The sequence below is a fragment of the Maniola jurtina genome, chromosome 4, assembly GCF_905333055.1.
Source record: "Maniola jurtina chromosome 4, ilManJurt1.1, whole genome shotgun sequence".
Lineage (NCBI taxonomy): Eukaryota > Metazoa > Arthropoda > Insecta > Lepidoptera > Nymphalidae > Maniola > Maniola jurtina.
In genome coordinates, this window is record NC_060032.1 from 1,751,163 (window position 1) to 1,773,673 (window position 22,511).

General features: G+C 37.8%; 2 protein-coding genes across 2 annotated transcripts; one reads left to right on the forward strand and one right to left on the reverse strand.

Moving 5' to 3' along the window:
- Positions 1–602: 602 nt before the first annotated feature.
- On the forward strand, positions 603–14,085 carry LOC123864572. The gene is made up of 15 exons (XM_045905122.1): positions 603–813; positions 1,708–1,835; positions 2,202–2,329; positions 2,709–2,826; positions 3,335–3,499; positions 4,330–4,456; positions 4,702–4,836; positions 5,897–5,977; positions 6,580–6,715; positions 7,905–8,017; positions 9,745–9,870; positions 10,349–10,522; positions 11,866–12,033; positions 12,239–12,328; positions 13,924–14,085. Exons 1-15 carry the CDS (start codon positions 658–660, stop codon positions 14,074–14,076), a joined length of 1,998 nt encoding a protein of 665 aa, XP_045761078.1. The 5' UTR covers positions 603–657; the 3' UTR covers positions 14,077–14,085.
- Positions 14,086–16,326: 2,241 nt separating this feature from the next.
- On the reverse strand, positions 16,327–20,745 carry LOC123864207 (U-scoloptoxin(19)-Sm1a-like). The gene is made up of 3 exons (XM_045904482.1): positions 20,604–20,745; positions 17,125–17,277; positions 16,327–16,506 (listed from the first exon to the last, which is right to left on the reverse strand). The coding sequence occupies exons 1-3, from the start codon at positions 20,662–20,664 to the stop codon at positions 16,370–16,372; spliced, it is 351 nt and encodes a 116-aa protein (XP_045760438.1). The 5' UTR covers positions 20,665–20,745; the 3' UTR covers positions 16,327–16,369.
- Positions 20,746–22,511: the final 1,766 nt, after the last annotated feature.

Sequence of the window (22,511 nt, forward strand, 5' to 3'; positions counted from 1 at the left end):
TGATATATTTTATGAGGTTGTGTGTTTGATTCTTCCAGATTTCGCATTTGTGTGCCCGTACAATGCTCGACTAAGTAGGTAGGTATATAAATATTGTGTTGATAAACTAGAGTCCCAGGTTCAATCCTAGATACTCATAATATGTAACTTTTCGGAGTTATGTGCGTTATAAGCAAAAATATCACTCGCTTTAACGGTGAACGAAAATATTGTGAGAAAACTTGTATGGTTGAGAGTTATCCATAATATAATATTCTCAAAAGTGTGCGAAGTAGGTATGCCGATCTTTATCACCTAAGCCTATTCATATTGTTAGTGCTCGGTAGTGGGATGGCGAAGGATTGAGATGATAATATGGTGATGATGAGACAGATAATAGTTATTTCAATACTTACCTACTTTGTACAACACTTTGTCATAAAAAAGAAACAAAGCCTACTAATCTTACAACTTCTTACAGTGTCAAAAAATAATACCATAATAATCGTAAGCTGATAAAATATAAAAATACCTGAGGAAAGATATCTTTTCATAAACATCACAAAGAAAAATACGTTATATTATACTAGTTTACTTAATATTCAAAGAAATTGTCAAGTTCATTCACAATTCAACGTTAAGTTATTCTTAAGCTTCTTTTTGAGCTAAGCAATCAGTATGGAGAATACTTTGGGATTTGAGGAGGAAAGTTTGGCAGAGGATGAATGGCCGACCGGGGAGAGCGTCGCATCTTTGGCGGCTTTACGGGTATACCAGAAGCAAGGTGACTCACGAGAGCAGTTGAATCAGCCGAATTTAGTAGTTAAACTACAGGTAAGTTTCTGATATGAACCGGTAAGGGTGCCTTTCCACCAGAGATGTGCTATGCAGCTATGCTACGAAGACGTGAAATCTACGCTACGAAAATATGTGACCGTTTCCACCAATACTAAGCTATGTAGCTGTGCGAGGATGATGCGCTATGAAGATGCGCCGCCGCAAAGTAGCTGCGCGAGAAAGATGCGCAGCTCGAGCTATGCGATGTATCGATAGTAGGGACGCGAAGAGAGCGACACGGTGAGGAGAGAGGCGCTCATACGTCCTGCTGTGCCTGCACAAGGTACACCACTCGCGACGGCCCATAGCACGCATCCATAGCACGCATCCTTCCATATAAAAAACATATCTTAGTTGAATCCGTTTCCACCAGTGCCTAGCTATGTGCACCAATAAATATGATTGGTGGATATCAAACGCATCCATAGAAACGTAGCATAGCACATCTCTGATGGAAAAGCAGCCTTAGATGTAGAATCTCTTCCGGCATCCGTGTTTCAAGTATAATCTGAACACGGTTTCTCAGCCATGATTGTCGTAGTAAAACTACTTCTGCTTAAGGAAGAAGAATAAGTGCCTTATAAGGGCCTTAGCGTCAATACCCATAATATTATGGTGTGGATGTCGGAGTAACCTGTTTAAGGTACAACTAATGCGAAAGTGTGTTTGTTTGTTTGTGTATTGGTTTGTATTTCAATCACGTTGCCATTGAGCAACGGATTGAACTTTTTTGCATGGATGAGAGCGACATGGCTATTTTTTATCCTGGAAAATTAAAGAGTTCCCATGGAGTTTTCAAAACCTAAATTCACGTGGATGAAGTCGCGAGCATCAGCTAGTTTACAAATAAACGTTTTTCTTTCAATAATTCATAGTGTCTTGTCATTACAGCAAAGAATACACACAGACAGACCGATCATTCCAGCAACGCTAATGGAAAAACTGGCATACTACAGAGCGTTTACATCTTCGTCAAGTAAGATAGAGATGCTGTGCATGCAGCAGAATAATGTTAATAGGTACAACACTTATATATTTATCTACTATACTCACTATAACCGTAGGGTATGTGATATGTGATATGTGGCTGTGGCAATGAATATAGCAGGAATAACCCACTCAATACAATAGCAAAAAAAATATTGGAGACCCCTACTTTTTCATCAGATTGATTTTTTTTCGTATATAATGTAGCCTATGCCACACACAACGCATCGGTTGATACCTCATTCATCAAAATTGGCTCAGTAGTTTAGGTGCTACGGTGGAACACACATAAACACAGACCTACATACATACATAGACTCTTAAAATCATAACCCTTCCTTTTGCCGTACTTGCCGGCTTTGCCGTAGTCGGGTAAAAATAATATCCTTTTTTTACAGGTTCACATGGTTTTACATATCCAATGCTCTCTGCAAAAGTCTTTCCATGACATACGTTTATATTTTCCTAAGCGCCTACGCACCCGATCATCATTTATTTGTGCCGAAAATGGTGCCTATATTTTATGGTAAGTTTTTTTATAGCTTAGTGAGCTGCAATAGAATAGACGTCCCCACCTTTCAATTCGGAAGGTCAGAGTTTAAATGGTGGGTACGCACCTCTTTGGAGGTATGTGCGTTTTAAGTAATTAAATATCACTCGACTTTAACGGTGAAGGAAAACACTGTGGGGAAACCTGCATGCCTGAAAGATTAAGAAGTAAAGATAAATACCAACAAAAAAAAAAGATTTTAACGATAGATACTCATAAAAATAGAGATAGAGGAAAAGATAAAGATGATTTTATTTTTTCGAACAAGTGTACAAAACAAAAGGGTACCGTATTGATCAATGATCAGTTGCAATATATTATTCTACTCCTAAGAATGATAATTATTATGTTCCAGGTTTAAACTGGATTAACGTAATCAGTGCTGGATTCCTTCTGCAAACCATGTCGTATGACACGGCTCTTCATTTTTACTATGCCATAGTTGGAGTGATTTTCAAAGCTCCCTGGAATAGGTAATAAATATTAGAAGTCTCAAATTAAGTAGGTAATCGAGTGGGTTTACCAACAGCGAAATTTACACGGCATGCTTATTCAACACGTTGTCCCGGCACCTAGTGGAGACAATGAAGCATTTTCGTCGGAAGTCCTCAGAAACAGCTCCGATTTTGATGACTTTGCAATTGTGTATCATGGAGTCTACATCTCCTGAGGATGACGAGTAAAACGTACGAGAAGGCACGAGTACGTTGAGTGTGTTCTGGAAGATTTGTTTGGTGTTGTGTCTTAATGGTTCGTAGGTATCGCATGAGACATGTTTTACAGTTTTGTCTGTTTGACGAAATTTAGAAAATTATGCTTGTAGTTCCTTGTACATCATGAAATTCCGCTAAGCGCCGCCTACTTCTATCCAACACTTCACAATGGAGCACGATGGAGCACGACTTTTTGAATATTATTAAGTCGTCAAACCACTAAATAAGCCCATGCCGCTACTTCACGACTTTTTTTTACATTTTACAGGTGTTTTCAGAGAATACTCCAGATGCCAGGTGGTCTGAACTACACTTGTATGGAATTGGAGGAGTTCGCAGCACAATTTGTAAACAAAACCATCACATTTGACGAACTTTTCTATGTAACTCCTAATGGGGAGTTATTTTCTGTAGCCCAAATAGAATATATTGAGTAAGTTGTTCTACCATTTTGAGTGCTCAACCTTTCAGTCCCTCAGTGGTCTCGCATCAGTGTGGTTAATATGAGACTATACATCTCAACATTGATAGAATTGGAGCGTCAGAATACTTCAGTCTTAAAGTAAAATGGCCTTTTTAGGGTTCCGTACCTCAAAAGGAAAATGGAACCCTTATAGGATCACTTTGTTGTCTGTCTGTCCGTCTGTCTGTCTGTCAAGAAAACCTAGAGAGTACTTCCTATTGACCTAGAACTATGATATTGGGCAGGTAGGTAGCTCTTATAGCACGAGTTACATCACAGAAATAAAAAAGTTAAAATGTGTTTTGATTTTCAAAGTAAGAAAACTATACCAAGTGGGGTGTCATATTATGAAAGAACTTAACTTGTACATTCTAAAACAGATTTTTATTTATTTTTAAGCATAATAGTTTTTGATATATCGTGCAAAATGTCCGAAAAAAACCTCAGTGCGAGTCTGACTCGCACTTGGCCGGTTTTTTGGATTGAATGTTCTGCGTAAACCCTACCCTTCACCTAGGGGTGAGCCTTAGGGTTCGGAGAAATAATTGGAGAGGTCGGGGGCAACATTCTCTAAAGAACGCCTCCTGCGAGGCTTGGACCTTAGGATAACGTTGAGTTGTATGGGTTGGTTGGGTTAGTCCATCCACCCCTGAGGCCGTTGTGTAAGTTCTCGTCCAAATGACGTTAGAAATCGTAAAGAGGTTGAATTTCTGTGTTGTTCTAAAATATATGGTGTATAAATAGCAGCTATGTTTAACATACCTTTTCTACTTTAAAAAATATTTAGCCTCTGATTTCAGTTCAATTAACTCACAAATGACTTACAAGGAACTCGGGTTTAACTGTTTTTTTTCCGTAATCAATATTTTAATATGGATCATAGCTGCCGGCCTGTATAACCAACTCTTCAAGGGCTACATTTGGAAGGTAAGGAGCGATTAGTTTTTTTTAAGAAGCCTTCTCAAGAGCGCGCCACCACACACAATCCTCCACCTTCCTCATCCACCCACTTCCCGCTACTTTGCTACACACGCACACTACGCTTGCTGATAATACGTGGTCTCTACTCCAGAACACGTCTGCCCCAGCGGCCAACTTGTGGACAGGGCTGTCAGTATCCACATTTAAATAATACAGTAATAGATAAAATTATTATAATTTTGCCTTTGCAGATACTACACTATGCCCAGATTGCGCTATTTGCCTTGCTACTTTTGATTTTCTTTCATTTAATCGTGTCTTATGAGGATAAGGAGATTCAATACATAGAGGCTGGAGAGTCTGAAGCGCATCGCAGCATTTTAATGGTAGGCTTCAACCTTCAGTTTTCCCTCTATTTTTAATGTAGTCAAAGGAGAAGAGGCATCTTCTTGACAAGCGTGCTCCATCTTGGGCTGCATCATCACTTGCTAGCAGGGCTGGTTACAGCCAAGCGCTAGTCTATAATTTAAAACAAGATAAAGTTGAAAACTAAAACCCGACTGCGATCGTCTTAATAAATGCTGAAATAACATACTCGTACTAAAATTGTTTTTCTATCGCTTGGTATATTTTAATGTTGTAGTAAGTACATTTATATTCATGAACGCAGAATTTTCTCCTCTTTCGTTTGACATCTCACTCGATACAATAACAAAAAAAAATTGAAGACCCCCACTCTTTTGAATATCCGTTATTTTTTTTCGTATAAATTGTAACCTATATCACTCGGACCTTTACAACGAATCAATTGACACCTCATTCATCAAAATCGCTTCAGTACTTTAAGCGCTACGATGGAACATACAGAATCTGATTGTGTGTTCCACAATGACTGTGGTCAAGCGCTTACGTATAGTGAATAAAAAAAATCTGGATACAAACATACCGCAGTCGGTTAAAAAGTAAGGTCATCGCCGTCGTCGTCACTAACACTTACGTACGACATTCACACGCCAGGGCCTTGCACCGCCTGAATCCTGCGGCTTCCTGCGACTCATTTGATGTCATCTTAACTTAATGGAGCGTCTTCTTCTTTCTGGGTTGGTTTCTGTACTTAAACGTTTCCGTCTGTTGTGCGTGCGTTGTCCCTCCCCGCTTAAGTCTTCACTCCAGCCATCCAAGCTCGCTCCAGAAACCGAGTAGACCGCCCAGGTTGCCGAGGGTAGTGGAGGGTCTATTAACGCTGTACTTTCCGGTGCGAAGTTATCATTTGTAATACGTGGAACTGTAAAGTTTTAATAAATGTAAGGGGTTCAATAAAAGTATGTCATTAACAATGTATTCGTGATTTCGTCACACCTTACCCAAATTGTGCTTACTACGATCCCCTAAAAATGGGTTATTGAGCTTTTGATAATTTTTTGTTATGATGTTTTTTTTTTTCAGTCTGGGGATTATGATATGTTGGCCGAAACAATGACAGCACCACCCGTAGCTCACATCCTGAGCGCTAGAACAACGTCAGAGGTATTTTAAACTGAACTTCGTTAGGGTAGTTTTTTTAATTATTTATTACTAGAGGATGCCCGCGACTTCGTCCGCGTGGATTTAGGTTTTTAAAGACCCCGTGGAAACTGTTTGATTTTCCGGGATAAAATGCCTATGTCAATTACAGGGACGCAAGCTACCTCGGTACCAAATTTCATACAAATCGGTTAAGGGGATGGGTTTTAGGAATCCCGTGGGAGCTCTTTGATTTTCCGGGATAAAAAGTAGCCTATGTCCGTCCCCGGGATATAAGCTAACCCTGTACGAAATTTCGTTAGAATCGGTTGAACTGTTGGGCCGTGAAAAGGTAGCAGACAGACAGACAGACAGACACACTTTCGCATTTATAATATTAAAGTATGGATTATCGTCATCTCAATCCAATTGGCCCACTAATAAGAACTCGTCTCCTATCATGATGAAAAGCGTTTATAGTAGGTATATTATCAGCGCTTATCACTATGCCAGTGAGGTCGTTAAGACAGTGCGTGGGTGATATTCTAACGAATATGCGAATTCTATTCGTGACGGTATAAAATACCTAAATAAGTGATTAAACTTTATTTATTTTATGATTTTAGATAAAACCGAGCCTGAACAGTGCCGTGATTGTGATATCAAACGGAGTTTACTACATTTTCAAAGCTTTGACTTCGTTTTTAATGAAAAAGCACTGCGAGAGATGGGTCAATGCGTCTATTATTCACTGGAATTTTGGTAAAATACTTATCATACCTACTTATATTATTATATTTTCATATATATTATGTCTAAAACAGTGGTTTGAAATTTGTGTAGTCCGTGCGGACGAAGTCACGGGCATAAGCTAGTTATATTAAGTTATAAGACTTGCCCTGACTTGCGATCTACGAGTATGAACGCACAGCCTTTTTTTAAAAAAGTAGCGAGCAAACGAGCAGATGTAACCTTATTTTAATTTATAGGTCCACAGCCTTAAGGGGTATGAGACGGGTCTGTCCGCGAAATTCAAATTTGATTTGGTTTTTCGCAATTTGCAAACTAATACGACAACGTAGGCTTGTGGCATTTTAATTGCGCCAGTGGCAGTATCATCCTCACAGGTTTATATAAAAATCTAATTTGTGAGTTATAGTCGATACTAGAGCAAATTTCTTAAACTGGACCCCTTTCAAGTAAAGATTTTTATATAAACCTGTGAGGATGATACTGCCATTGGCGCAATTAAATTGCCACAAGCCGACGTTGTCGTATTAGTTTGCAAATTGGGAAAAACCAAATTAAAGAATTTCGCGGTCAGACCCGTCGCATCCACCTTAACCCACTGAGGTTAGAAACTTGATGGCAGTAAGTAGATTCTTTTTTAACCCCCGACCCAAAAACCTCTTTTTGGGTCGGGGGTTATAAAAAATATGTTATAAGATAAGAGTGTTATAAGTTTGACGTGTGTATCTGTGTATCTGTGTGTCTGTGTATCTGTGTATCTGTCTGTGGCATCGTAGCGCCTAAACGAATGAACCGATTTTAATTTAGTTTTTTTTGTTTGAAAGGTGGCTTGATCGAGAGTGTTCTTAGCTATAATCTAAAAAAATCGGTTCAGCCGTTTAAGAGTTATCAGCTCTTTTCTAGTTTTCTTGTAGAAAAGAAGGTTAGATAACCGTTAGGTTCATAATATTATGTCAATAGACAAATGTCAAGCTGTCAAGATGGACGTTGCCTAAATACATAATTATTTATTTGAAAATGATGTTTTGGAAAACTCAAATACTTTGGATCGTCGGGGGTGTTATAAATTTTTAATTTACACTTGTTAAACATAGGCACTAACTAAAAACAGAATTTTATAAATTTCACCCGTACTTTAGTAGGGATAGTAATTTCTTGCTTGATTCACCATAAAATAACCTCATAAAATGATAATTTTCAGGCAGCAGATCGATTTTCTATTTCTGGCCGATTTACTTCGCAACACTCAATTATGGCTCTGTTATTGCAGTTATATTCTTTGCTCTCAACGCAATCGTCGATTGCTGTATGTTTGTAAGTGTCATTTTAACTTCCGGCGCAAAAAAGAGAGGTATTTTTTAACCCCCGACCCAAAAAGAGGGGTGTTATAAGTTTGACGTGTGTATCTGTGTATCTGTCTGTGGCATCGTAGCGCCTAAACGAATGAACCGATTTTAATTTACTTTTTTTTGTTTGAAAGGTGGCTTGATCGAGAGTGTTCTTAGCTATAATCCAAAAAAATTGGTTCAGCCATTTAAGAGTTATCAGCTCTTTTCTAGTTTTCTTGTAGAGAAGAAGGTTAGATAACCGTTAGGTTCATAATATTATGTCAATTGACAAATGTCAAGCTGTCAAGATGGACGTTGCCTTGATACACAATTATTTATTTAAAAATAATGTTTTGGAAAGCTCAGATACTTTGTCGGGGGTGTTATAAATTTTTAATTTACACTTGTTTGGAATCGTAATGAGGTGGGGTAAATCCATTCGCATACGACTTGGCTAAGAGAACAACATTTCTAGTCGCCCGGCAACTCGGTTGACGCGACCGTAAGAATCTGTGATTTGTATGTAGGTAAGTCACCGTGTCTATGCGTACGGAGTTGCGGCAACTCCGCTCGGCGATTTCCATATAAATTACAGTTCAGTATATGAGTTGCCCGTCGACTCGAAAGCTGTAAAAAATCTGACGTCAATGTATAAAGTCCATTTTTTTTTATATTTTCTTCGGAAAAGAATAAGAAATCAGGTCATGCATTGCACGGCACTTAGTGTCGTGGCAATCCCCTGCCCGACGCCCTTAAAGTTTAAAAGTTTAAGCGTGTCTGGCAGGTAGTTGCCACGATACTGTCTGGCAAGAAGTTGTGTCTGGCAATGGAAGACGTGATTCCGTGAAGAAAATATAAAAAAATAGGCTTTGTAACTACTATAGTACTTACTTTATACTGACGTAAGATTTGTTACACGTATGTTACCTGTTATCTCCCAAAGTAACCATGATCCAAAATTAATAGTCGCTGATCGTTCCTCCCTGTGTTGGGGACAATACTCCGAGAAACTTTCAGCTTTTATAAAATAACGATGGTCTGGCACGCGTTGGCTCTCAGGTTGTGATCTATAGAGAGCACTTTGACTTTGCTTAGACTTAAGACACTGTTAAAACAAGACAGCGCTATACTGCTGACATAAAACCGTCTCTTTTTAACTGATTAAGCTTAAGTCTGAGCAAAGTATGCCCTATAGATTTCAGCCTTAGCCCATTATTTCCTTTAAAAGCCGATTCACACCAAGCACGTACAGTTGCACATGACACGCGTGAATCCGTAAACATAACTGCACGCATTACGTCTACACCACGCAAGCGGTATGCCATGTCTCATACAGTTCCATACATTACAAAGCAATGGTACGCGCTACGTCTACACTTACGCGACGCATACGCTTCACCATTATATTAATATGAATTCTTCATCATCACTGCTGGCAAGACTGCGCTGAGAAGGTACCAACCGCATCCTGAACATGTTTGCGAGATGGACTCACCAAAGCTTAAACACATTGTTCAAGCGTTGGTGATACCAACGCGTAAATGGAAGTCTTTCTGCTACGAATTTAGTAATAGGTGTACTAACATTAGTTTTAAGCGCCTGTCCTCTAACAAATTGAGCCCTGGTTGCTTCAAATTAAAAAATAAATAAAAAAATACCTAATGACCCCTTTATAGTGAACTAATACTTTACTCTTGACTTTATTGTTTACAGATAATCACTTTCCAATGCCTCATAGAAGTGGTGAAATACGAATGGAGTTGGCTTAAACCTTGGTGCCTGTCGGTCATTATGATCGTCCTCGCCATTATTGAAATCACTATTCACGTGAACGTTGATGTACTCTATTAACAATTCTATATTATTTTGTTGAGGTTCCGTTCCTCAAAAGGAAAAATGGAACCCTTATAGGATCACTTTGTTGTCTGTCTGTCTGTCTGTCCGTTTGTCGTGTCTGTCAAGAAAACCTATAGGGTACTTCCCGTTGACCTAGAATCACAAAATTTGCCACGTAGGTAGTTACATAGATAGTAACATACTTTCACATTCTTAATATGGACCTAGTGATTTGCTCTTAATTGATATTTGGAAATTTTTTGCCTTCATATCCAAAGGAGCTTAAGACCCAGGAAGGTTGTTTAATTTTTTTAATTTTTTAATTTTGATTTTTTTGTGAAAAATTTAACTAGCTACTTAAAACTGTAGACTCTTGTGATAGACAGACGGACAGACAGACAGCTTAGGCTTAGAAATAAGCAATTATAGGTTTTCGTTAGGGTAACCTTTTGGTATGGATCTTAACAAATAACACTTTCAGTTTTCAGCAAATTCCTATATCTTTTACACTAGTCTTTCAAGTCTGGCTGAAATTTTGATTATTTTTTGGATATACCCACGCGGACGTTTTCTAGATGATATAACATTCCACTTCGGAGTACCACCAACTAGACTTCGAAGATGGACCTTTTGTTTTCTTCCTTGGTTTTATTTGGTGAGTTATAGTACACTAGAGGATGCCCGCGACTTCGTCCGCGTGGATTTAGGGTTTTAAAGATCCCGTGGGAACTGTTTGACTTTCCGGGATAAAAAGTTGATGTCAATAACAGGGACGCAAGCTACCTCGGTAGCAAATTTCATACAAATCGATCAAGCGGATGAGTATTTAGAAATCCCGCGGGAACTCTTTGTTTTTCCGGGATAAAAGTAGCCTATGTCCTTCCCCGGAATGTATCCTAAGTCTGTACGAATTTTCATTAAAATTGGTTCAGTGGTTGAGCCGTGAAAGCGTAGCAGACAGACAGACAGACAGACAGACAGACACACTTTCGCATTTATAATATTAGTAAGCATTAATGACTAACTAAACGCTCATAAGAAAGCTCAAAGTCACTCGGCGGGCGATGGAGAGAACTATGCTTGAAATTTCTCTACGTGATCAAATTAGAAATGGGAAGATCTGTAGGAGAACCAGAGTAAGAGCTGCGAAGCTGACGTTGGGGCTTTGTTGGGAATATTTTGACTTATTATAAACAAGTGTAAATTAAAAATTTATAACACCCCCGCACCCCCAACGATCCAAAGTATTTGAGATTTCCAAAACATCATTTTCAAATAAATAATTATGTATTTAGGCAACGTCCATATTGACAGCTTGACATTTGTCTATTGACAATATTATGAACCTAACGGTTATCTAACCTTCTTTTCTACAAGAAAACTAGAAAAGAGCTGATAACTCTTAAACGGCTGAACCAATTTTTTTAGATTATAGCTAAGAACACTCTCGATCAAGCCACCTTTTAAACAAAAAAAACTAAATTAAAATCGGTTCATTCGTTTAGGCGCTACGATGCCACAGAGAGATACACAGATACACAGATACACAGATACACAGATACACAGATACACAGATACACAGATACACAGACACACAGATACACAGATACACACGTTAAACTTATAACACCCCTCTTTGTGGGTCGGGGGTTAAAAAAGAAACTGTTCACAAAATTTTAAAAAGTTGACGTCTTTTTTAAATTCTATGCTGTTGGATCGACTTTTTTTTCATGGCGGTAATTTTGAAATTTTTAACGGAAATAGGAATACACATTCTGTGAAAATTTTTCGTTTCTACCTATTACGGTTCACAAGATACAGCCCGCTGAGAGACAGACGGACGGACAGACTGCAGAGTCTTAGTAATAGGGTCCCGTTAGTACCCTTCAAGTACGGAACCCTAAAAATACTCGCCGAGTAATGAACGTGTCATGAAATAAACTAAAGGATTTTCACTTCTACCGCATGTACGGAACGATATTTTTTTCCTTGTTACAGTGGAAGGTCTTCATAATGCTAATCCTGTTCTATACATTTACTACTACAACCACCAGCTTTATTTTCAAAGCACTGCACACGACGCGCTATGCACCCACTTGCATTATGATACTATTTGCTGTTGGAGCTGTCTATGCCTTCTATGATCATGTCCTTATAGGGAAAAGGGTAATTAAGTTTTTAAGTAATCCATACCAATATAATGACTAGGTGCGAAAATTATTCAAAAAAAACTTTAATTTTTTTTTAAAGTGGGTCTGTCTGTTTGTCTGTAGAACTTCACTGACGATAAGCTATCCCGGAAAAAAGTTCTCCCCGGGATAGCATGTGCTACATGGAGGAAGACGTTTGATAAAACCCGATTCTATTTCAGGGGTTTAGTCAACTATTCAAGCCTGTACCCGAATGGGGTCCTAAGGATTTTCGATTAAGACAACTTAGGAAAAAATTTGACAGCCGTCAGGTAACATCCAAAACAATGAAAAACATGATAATAATTTATCATCGTCATCCTCAACAATAAGCCATCACTGGTTCGCTTAACTAACCATCGGGTCTCCTCTCAGAATGAGAAAGGTTCGACCTTTGTCTACCAAACAGACCAATGTGGATTGGCAGACTTCACACACCTTTGGGAATATAATGGAGAAATGAAAATATTTCATTTATAATATTGTATGCAGGTGTAAGTCCAAGATAAACAAAAAATCAAAAGCTTAATCACACTAATATTATAAAGGAGAAAGTTTGTATGTGTGTGTGTGTGTGTGTGTGTGTGTGTGTGTGTGTGTGTGTATGTTTGTTACTCCTTCACGTAAAAACTACTGGACGGATTGGGCTGAAATTTAGAATGGAGATAGATTATACCATGGATTAGCACATAGGCTGCTTTTTATCCCGGAAAATCAAAGAGTTCCCACGGGAATTTTAAAAAACCTACATCCACGCGAACGAAGTCGCGGGTATCAGCTAGTTTGCTATAATCCACTGAAAAAGGCAAATCTGTATAGTACAACAGAGTACAACATGCAGCATGCGACATGCACCACCCGCCCTCCCACTGCTAAGCATGCAGGAAAATCCAGCCACCAAGCAAGCCCCAAGTATAGCAAAGCACAAGTTCAGCAGAACACACTCGACACACGTTTTGCTCGGACACTGGAGCATCCTCAGGAGATGTAGACCTTACAATGCACAATTGCAAAGTTTTTATATTGTGCTTAAAGCGGTGGAATGTATGTGAAGTCTGCCAATCCGCACTCGGCCAGCCTTAGACTATGGCCAAACCATTCGAGTCCTGAGAGGAGACCCGTGCTCTCATAACATAATGATGCGTTAATTCGCGTGGCGTTTTGTAAATATGTTTCTATAGCATAAGCTATAAGGATAAGCATTTCCAATGTCACTTAATTTATTATTACTTAGTAAGTACAATTTTGGTACATCACACTTCACACTAATATTATAAAGGCGAAAGTTTGTGTGTGTGTGTGTGTGTGTGTGTGTGTGTGTGTTTGTTACTCCTTTACGCAAAAACTACTGGACGGATTTGGCTGAAATTTGGAATGGAGATAGATAATATCCTGGATTAGCACATAGGCTACTTTTTATCCCGGAAAATCAAAGAGTTCCCACGGGATTTTGAAAAACCTAAATCCGAGCGGACGAAGTCGCGGGCGTCAGCTAGTAAGCTATAAGGATAAGCATTTCCAATGACACTTAATTTATTATTACTTAGTAAGTACAATTTTGGTACATCACACTTCACACTAATATAATATTATAAAGGCGAAAGTTTGTATGTGTGTGTGTGCGTGTGTGTGCTTGTGTGTGTGTGTGTGTGTGTGTGTGTGTGTTTGTTACTCCTTCACGCAAAAACTACTGGACGGATTTGACTGAAATTTGGAATGGAGATAGATAATATCCTGGATTAGCACATAGGCTACTTTTTATCCCGGAAAATCAAAGAGTTCCCACGGGATTTCAAAAAACCTAAATCCACGCGGGTGAAGTCACGGGCATAAATAAAGTACTTAAATAAAATAAAATAAATTCCAGTACATCGTATCTCAAGCACCAAGAGATCTCAGCAGATATCTGATAGAAAAGTCCGGTTTGGTGTCCTATCAACTGGACGTGGTTTACGACGCGGTCAAGCCGAGGTCGACTGTACGTGGAAATGGAAAAGATGCAAGGGAAAAGGAACATTAATTAGACTTATTCCGCAACTGCATTGTTATGTTTTAACAATTTTTGTGTTAACTGTAAGTGGTTATAGAATTATTACTATGCAAATGGATTTAAATTAATAGATAATTCAAAATGGTTGTATTAATCGTGGTACGTAGTACTTACCCATTACTTACAGTATAATGATCATCATCATCATGATAACCCATCGCCAGCTCACTACAGAGCACGGGTCTGCTCCACTAGGTCATAGTCCACCACGCTACCCAAGTGCGGACTTCACACACCAAACAAAAAAGATATTTAATTGCTTAAAAGATAAAGGTCCGGAATCGAATCGCCGTCCTTCCGAATAGTAGGTAGCCGTCTTAACCACTAGGCTATCACCGCTAGGCAGTGGACTATCATCAAGAATGGATTTTGAAAAATTCTAATGTGACCTTTAAAAAAAACCGGCCAATCGCCAGTCATACTCGCGCACTGAGGGTTCCGTACTCGGACATTTTTTCCAACATTTTACACGATAAATCAAAAGCTTACATAAAAATAAATAAAAATCTATTTTAGAATGAACAGGTAAAGCCCTTTCTTATTATGATACCCCACTTGGTATAGTTATCTTACTTTCAAAATTAAAATACATTTAAAAAAAAAATTAAATAATGTAACCACAAATTCGGAGTTTTCAGATTTATTCCTGTACTTGTGCTATAAGACCTACCTACCTGCCTTTCATGATTCTTGGTCAACGGGAATTACCCTATAGGTTTCTCGACAGACAGACAGACGGACGGACGGACGGAATCCTAAAAACTAAATTCATAGAGATAAAGCCTTGTAAATACATAATAGAAACAGTAACTTATAAAAAGGCTAATCAGGATTAAATACCATCAATTTGATGAAAATAAACGTACAAAAGTTCACCTTTTAAACTGCTGTTCATTACGGTGGCCATTAAGTTGTCTCATTTAACGACAAAAAAGAAGCTAAATGGGCAGTTTAGATTCGCAGTAATCCGGTCTTAACTTCGCAGATTATCATCTCAATGGGTCCGGAGTGAAATTTTGGTATACTCTCCCTTTTTCTAAATATTTTTAAATACATAATTATATCAAAAAATGCGGAACTAGCAGAATTGGAATCTACGTCTTTTGGGCTCGCGCCCGCTAGGCCACGGATCGCTTGCTGTGAGATAATGACATGTTAACAGGGCTCTCTCCGTCACTCGTTTCATACAATCGTAGTTCCAATTTCATTTGAATATTAAGCAACCAAAGTCCATGAAATTTTGCAAACATAATATTCTAGAAACTAATATCTGTGTCTGTGGTGTTTTAGATTTTTCTAAAAATATGTAGTTTTAAAATTACAGGGGCTCAAAGATATGTATGAAAATTTTGAAGACCGCGTAACTTTGAAACCGAATATTTTAACAGAAATCTGAAAAACCACAGACATAGATATTAGTTTCTAGAATATGTCTGCAAAATTTCATGGACTTTGGTTGCTTAACATTCAAATGAAACTGGAACTACGATTGTATGAAACGAGTGGAAACGAGTGACGGAGAGAGCCCTGTTAACAGGGATCTTTCCGTCACTTACTCCATACAATCGTAGTTCCAATTTTATTTGAATATTAAGCAACGAAAGTCCATGAAATTTTGCAGACATATTCGAAAAACTAATATCTGTGCCTAGTGGGCCGGAGATAGGTGATCATGATAATGAAGACCTTTATTCTGCCATAACAAAGTTTACTGTTCATATAATAATCCGCTTTATTAAAATACCGTATTACGACGGGGAAAGTATCCCTAATAAGTTGACCGTTCGTAGGCAATATTGGGTCTTTATTGGATTAATCGCTTTGCCAGTATTATCTCGAAAAAACGCTTTTATCATTCCTTATATCTTCTATATAATATAGATACCTACTAGCTGTTTGTCGCGACTACGTGATTAAAAATTTCTAAGTGCCCCGCTCCTCAAAATCCTCTCTAATAAGAGATATATTCCAAATAAAATATATTTGGAAAAACTTTATTGCACACAAACATAATAAGCAGAAAACTATCACTAACATCTGATAATAACTGTAAATTTGATTAACCTAAGAGTCGAAAATTTCGTTATCTAGTCGATTTGCATGCGGAAGGATCTGGCAACCCACCGCATTATTATCCCAAGAGAACTCCTACCATTATAGGATTAATGGAAAGGGGTCATTACACTCAGTAATGAGGAATATGACTATAGAGAGAGAAAGAATACTTAATACTATTTATTTTATTTTAATCTTTTTCATCGCACTATTGCACCATAATACAACATTTCTCTTCTTTAGGACAATCGTTGGCCCCGTCAAACACTAGGCTAGGGTTGCAATACGTCTCTTGCGTCATACAAATTCCTCCATGCTTCCGGCAGCGAGTTTCCTTCATTGACACTGGAAAAGAACACATTTTTGCATTAACTCAAAAAAATTCCACAATATAACATTGGTTTTGTACGGGTGATCGTAAAAATACCGCCCACCAGCTCTTGTACAGTTAAATGAATAAATAAAATAAATAAAGTTTTATTTATCTCAACAAAATCACAATCACACTGATATCACGTCGGACAGACGGACAGACAGACAGACGACAAAGTGATCCTGTAAAGATTCCGATTTTCGTTTTGAGGTACGGAACCCCAAAAAGACCCCAGATAGGTTCGAAACTAATCGTGCTTACGTCGACTAAATACGTGGGTATAGCCGTAACAACCTATACTTGCCGATTATGTCCCATTGGGATAGTCCACGCCGACCGTACAGATACCGTCCGCCTGCTCCTGTACTATTGAATCGTTAGTTATTTTAAGAGTAAGTGTAAGAGCCTCGACAGCTCAACGGATTGAGGAGCGGACTGAATCCCGAAAGATCGGCGGTTCAAACCCCACCCGTTGCACAATTATCGTACCCACTCCTGGCACAAGCTTAACGCTTAATTGGAGGGGAAAGGGGACTATTAGTCATGATTAGCATGGTTAATATTCTTTACTTAAAAAAAAGGATCATTACCTCCATGGCAACAGTCGATGCCTTGCTTCCGCTGTGTGGGACATAGTCCTTGCCTTTCTGCTAGATGTCCTTTGGGACAGTCTGCTGCGACGGTGCAAATACCTCCCGCCTGAACGCACGGCTGCTCTTGTACTATTGAGTCGATAATCCTTACTGAAATGGAAATAACATTGAATCTATTAAGGACATACACATTACAAAGAACATTTAAAAAAAACCGGCCAAGTGCGAGTCAGACTCGCGCACCGAGGGTTCCGTACTCGGGTATTTTTCCGACATTTTGCACGATAAATCAATAACTATATTGTGCTTAAATTCAAATTCAAATTCAAAATATTTTTATTCAATTAGACTTTTACAAGATCTTTTGAATCGTCAAAAGCATCTACCACTGGTTCGGAATGCCTTTCCTACCGAGAATATAGAAATAATAAAAATCTGTTTTAGAATGCACAAGTAAAGCCCTTTCATATGATACCCCACTTGGTATTGTTATCTTACTTTGAAAATTAAAACTCATTTTAATTATTTTTCTGTGATGTAAACACAAATTCACGGTTTTCAGATTTATTCCTTTACTTGTGCTATAAGACCTACCTACCTGCCAAATTTCATGATTCTAGGTCAACGAGAGGTACCCTATAGGTTTTCTTGACAGACACGACGGACGGACGGACAGACAGACAGACAACAAAGTGATCCTATAAGGGTTCCGTTTTTCCTTTTGAGGTACGGAACCCTAAAAATTGGCAAGAAGTGGAAATTAAAAAGTATGAAATGATTTTTGGATTTTCATAGTAGCAATCTATTAAAATTTCATTATTCGCAAATGAAAACCGTTAACGTTAGTTTAGTTTTACATGAATGACTGAGAGCACTATTAAAATATTAAAATTAGCGTGTAGATGACGCGTCCTTGAAGTTTTTACCCATCCCAAAAAATTCATGTGTTTTTTTTTTGGTTGTGATGGTAGTGGTATATGTCGTTTACTTGGTTGCTTTCTTTTCCTACATGTATAGTAGCAGGAGGGCAGGCAGTGCATATCGCATACTGTAATCTACACCAGTCACCACACAGTTTATTCAGTTTAACGGAATATACCAAATTACGGTCGTTGTTGCTTGTAAATATAATTTCATCTTCTAACCTCAGTTCACGCGTAATATCACATATCCGTTTGGACCATGTTTGGACAATGCAATTGTATCACAATCTACAAACATACACATGCACTTGTGAAAACAATAGCCAACACACCACAGGCTTTAACTCTAATGCAATAGAGTCGACAGTTGATTACGATTGTGTTTTAGAAACGCAACACGGGTGTTGTTATCGTGAACTCAATTGGTAGACGAATACGATTGAATAATGATTGTTATCCTTATTAATAGGAATCGGGATAGCGCAGGCTATTGTTTTGTGTGTTTATAGTTACTTGATAATCTGAATAACCAATGTAATATTTCAAAAAAAAAAAATATATACAGCCAGCAAGTTCAAAATCCAAACCAAAATTTACTAACCATAGCCGTCAAAATAAGGCCTAGTACAGACAAAAGTTGTAGTGAGACGTCAAGGGGTGGATAATGATTGATATGATACGAAAAGATCTAGGAAGACTCTGCATTAATATCTCAAAACAATACTCACTTACCTTCGTGTAATTAGTTGAAAGGGTAACGACCTTCAACAATGAGTAAATAATAGAAAGAGTAGCGGCTATTAAAAGTATTATCTTGAAACAAAGGTTATTTTTTACAATGTGTAGTTAGAAGATATTCAGGGAGATCTGATAAACAAATAAACTAACAAAAACAAATTTCCGAAATCCTCCTTCCGTTATCACATCGGGTAAAAATATAAGTAGAATGACCCCGCGTAGATAACAAAGTTATTTCAAGGAAAAAGATAAGTAAAATAAAATAAAGAAACTTCTTTATAGGTTCACGACCTTTTGGTTCAGTGGTCTGTTCTATGGACTTTTTATAAATGGAAGGTCCCGAATTTGATTTCCAGAGATGTTTAAAGTAATTAAGTATCACTTGCTTCAACGGTGGCTCAATGGTGAAGTAAAACATCGTGAAGAAACTTGCATGCCTGATAGTTCTCCATATTGTTCTCAAAGGAGTGCGAAGTCTGCCAATCCGCACTTGGCCAGCGTGGTATAGACTCTGGCCAAACCGTTCTCATTCTGAAAGGAGAGCCATTGCTCGGCAGTGACTCACTACTGAGCAATGGCTCTCCTCTCAGAATAAGAAGGTCTAGTGACCCATTCATGGGTTGATGATGCCTAGAGTATTATAATATCTTTGGTTTCTAACAATTAAGTTAAGCAACTTTACTATAACAACTAAATAAGTTTTCTACAACAATTTTTCTATAACAATGCCTCTTAAAAATAGCTTAATTTTAATTTCAGCTACCACAAAATACAAAAGCAAAATGAGCAATAAATTGATTTCAAAATGCCATTCACATAAATATGGGTTGTTAATGATATCGAGCGGGCCCTGGTGAATCGTTTAAACCACAAAAAGTGGTAATAATTACCACTGAAACGAAACGGCATTTTATATTAATAAAACTATCCTATCCAATACGATGAACTGTGATAGCCTAGTGGATAGTGGATAGGTTCGATCCTGTAACTTTTTAGAGTTATGTCTGTTTTTAACCCGCGACCCAAAAAGAAGGGGTGTTATAAGTTTGACGTGTGTATCTGTGTATCTGTGTATCTGTGTATCTGTCTGTGGCATCGTAGTTCCTAAACTAATGAACCGATTTTCATTTAGTTTTTTTTGTTTGAAAGGTGGCTTGATCGAGAGTGTTCTTAGCTATAATCCAAGAAAATCGGTTCAGCCGTTTGAAAGTTATCAGCTCTTTTCTAGTTACTGTAACCTTCACTTGTCGGGGGTGTTATAAATTTTTAATTTACACTTGTACTTAATTAAATATCACTTGCTTTGAAGGAAAACATCGTGAGGAAACCCGCATGCCTGAAATTTGTCCATAATATCCTCAAAGGTATGTGAAGTCTGCCAATCCGCACTTGGTCAGAGCGTGGTGGACTAAGCCAAATCCCTGCCTATCACTACTTGTTGAGTAAAGAAAATGTACAAAAAATTCTGATAGAATATCAAGATATTTGAAGGCGCGATGTAAATAAACTTTTTAAGAGTTTTTGAAGTAAGCTTTCATTATGAAGAAAATGGCAAAATAACTGTTTAATTTTCTATGTTTCTAAACATATTTTCAGGGTGATATGAACCCCTAAAAAGATTCTAGAAACAAATTAATTATAGGTATGAGGTCGAAAAAACAGTAGGTTCTATTAATACATATATTAATAGCATTTGTGATCATTAATAGTTTATCCTGTCGTAATGTAAGTTTTGGTATTTTGAAATGAATTTCACGATTACAGAATTACGTAAGTGCTTATATTGTAAGATACTTAAAAAGTAATTATACTCACAGTCCTCATCATTTCCACAAACAACACCAAACAACACAAGTAAGAGGAAAACTATCTTCATGGTAACAAACGTATGCGCGTGCGTCGCTCTCTGTACGAAGCTACAGAATAAATTAAAATTAGCAGGAGGAAGGTTTATTGCCCTTGTTTCTCTTGCAGGATTCAACCACCGCAACTGCCTTATTTGCTACTAGCTGATGCCCGCAGCTTCGCCCGCGTGGATTGGTCAGATCCCCTGCAGCATCAGGATTGAGGAGTTGGAATCCAAATTTTTTATGAAACAATGTCGCAAAGTTCCTCTATCGATAAAAAAAAAAAATTACGCAAATCGGTTCAGAAATCTCAGAGATTTCGGTTTACATAGGTAGAAAAACACAACTCCCTTTTTGAAAGTCGGTTAAAAAAGTAGCCTATGTTACACCCTGGTCAATCCTCTACTTGTCTGTGAAAACCCCGTCAAAATCGGTTCAGCCGTTCCAAAGATTAGCCTTTTCAAACAGACAGACAGACAGACAGACAGACAGACAGACAGACAAAAATTTTAAAAACGTGTGATTCAGTTAAGGTATCGTTCAAATAACCCTATGAGCTTAATATGAGGTAGTTATTTCGAAATTACAGACAGACACTCCAATTTTATTTATTAGTATAGAAGTATAGATGAATTGCAGGCATTCATCTTGCTTTGAGATGTTAGTGATAATAACCAGGACTGAGCTCTTAATTTACTCTACGAGGTAAGTAAAAAGCAGACGAACAGGTAGAAAATGGACTTCCAAACTTGTTTAACTGTCTAATTATGTACGAATATGTATTCAAAGAGAAGAAGAAGGTTCACTTCTATGTCTGTCAAGATCAATCAAGGGAATCAAAATCTATAAAAAACTTCCCGTTGACCTAAAATCATGTTTGGCAAGTAGCAATGTTCAGCACAAGCTTTTTTAGTACAATCGATAATTTGAAGCGGTTATTTCACTCAAAACTAACAAAGGACTTATTTTGGAAGACCCTCTATTTAATAATCACTGAAAAATAAGTAAGAAATCTAGCTTGTCAAAAGAAAATACCAATGATTGAACTTGATTTCATTAAGCTCAGCCTAAGTTTCTGAAAGTTCTCTGTTTTACGGATTACAAGTGTAAATTAAAAATTTATAACACCCCCGACAAGTGAAGGTTACAGTAACTAGAAAAAAGCTGATAATTTTCAAACGGCTGAACCGATTTTCTTGGATGATAGAACACTCTCGATCAAGCCACCTTTCAAACAAAACAAAAAAAAAAAAACTAAATTAAAATCGGTTCATTCGTTTAGGCGCTACTGTGATGGTACGTGAATCGTCTCTGTTTAATATTTGGTGATTGGCTATAATGAGGAAATTATTATAAATAAAACGGCTAAACTCAGGGACACCTTTAGCATTTGGAGTTATATGTTAATACACGTAATGCCAAGTATATGGCAGGCACAATACGTCGGGTGGACAATGTAGACGTCCCCAATCAAACTACCAGACTTTCGCGGTTTAAAAGAAGAACTTTATCTTATAGAGCTATTAATTTGACTCATTCAACTCTCTCAAGAGAAAAAACCTGAGGAGGAAAGAAAAAGTTTAATTTATACGTTCTGGCCTGAATGAAAGGTCGGTTGATACATGTATATGCCGATTTGGCCATCTTCTCTGACCAGAGCTCCTTCTAGCACGGGGGATCCCTGCACCGGTATCCGGTCTTTTAGCATTGTTATGGGGCTGCAGTCAACTTCCCTATTTGCGCTGCGAAGCGTTTTCAATTGCCTAGGTACGTAAACCTAGGTTCTTTTCAATGAGCTCTGGGCTCGCCCCTTACCATGGTATATTTTGGTATATATATTCATTTGTTATATTATGTCTAAATTGGCCAATTTAGA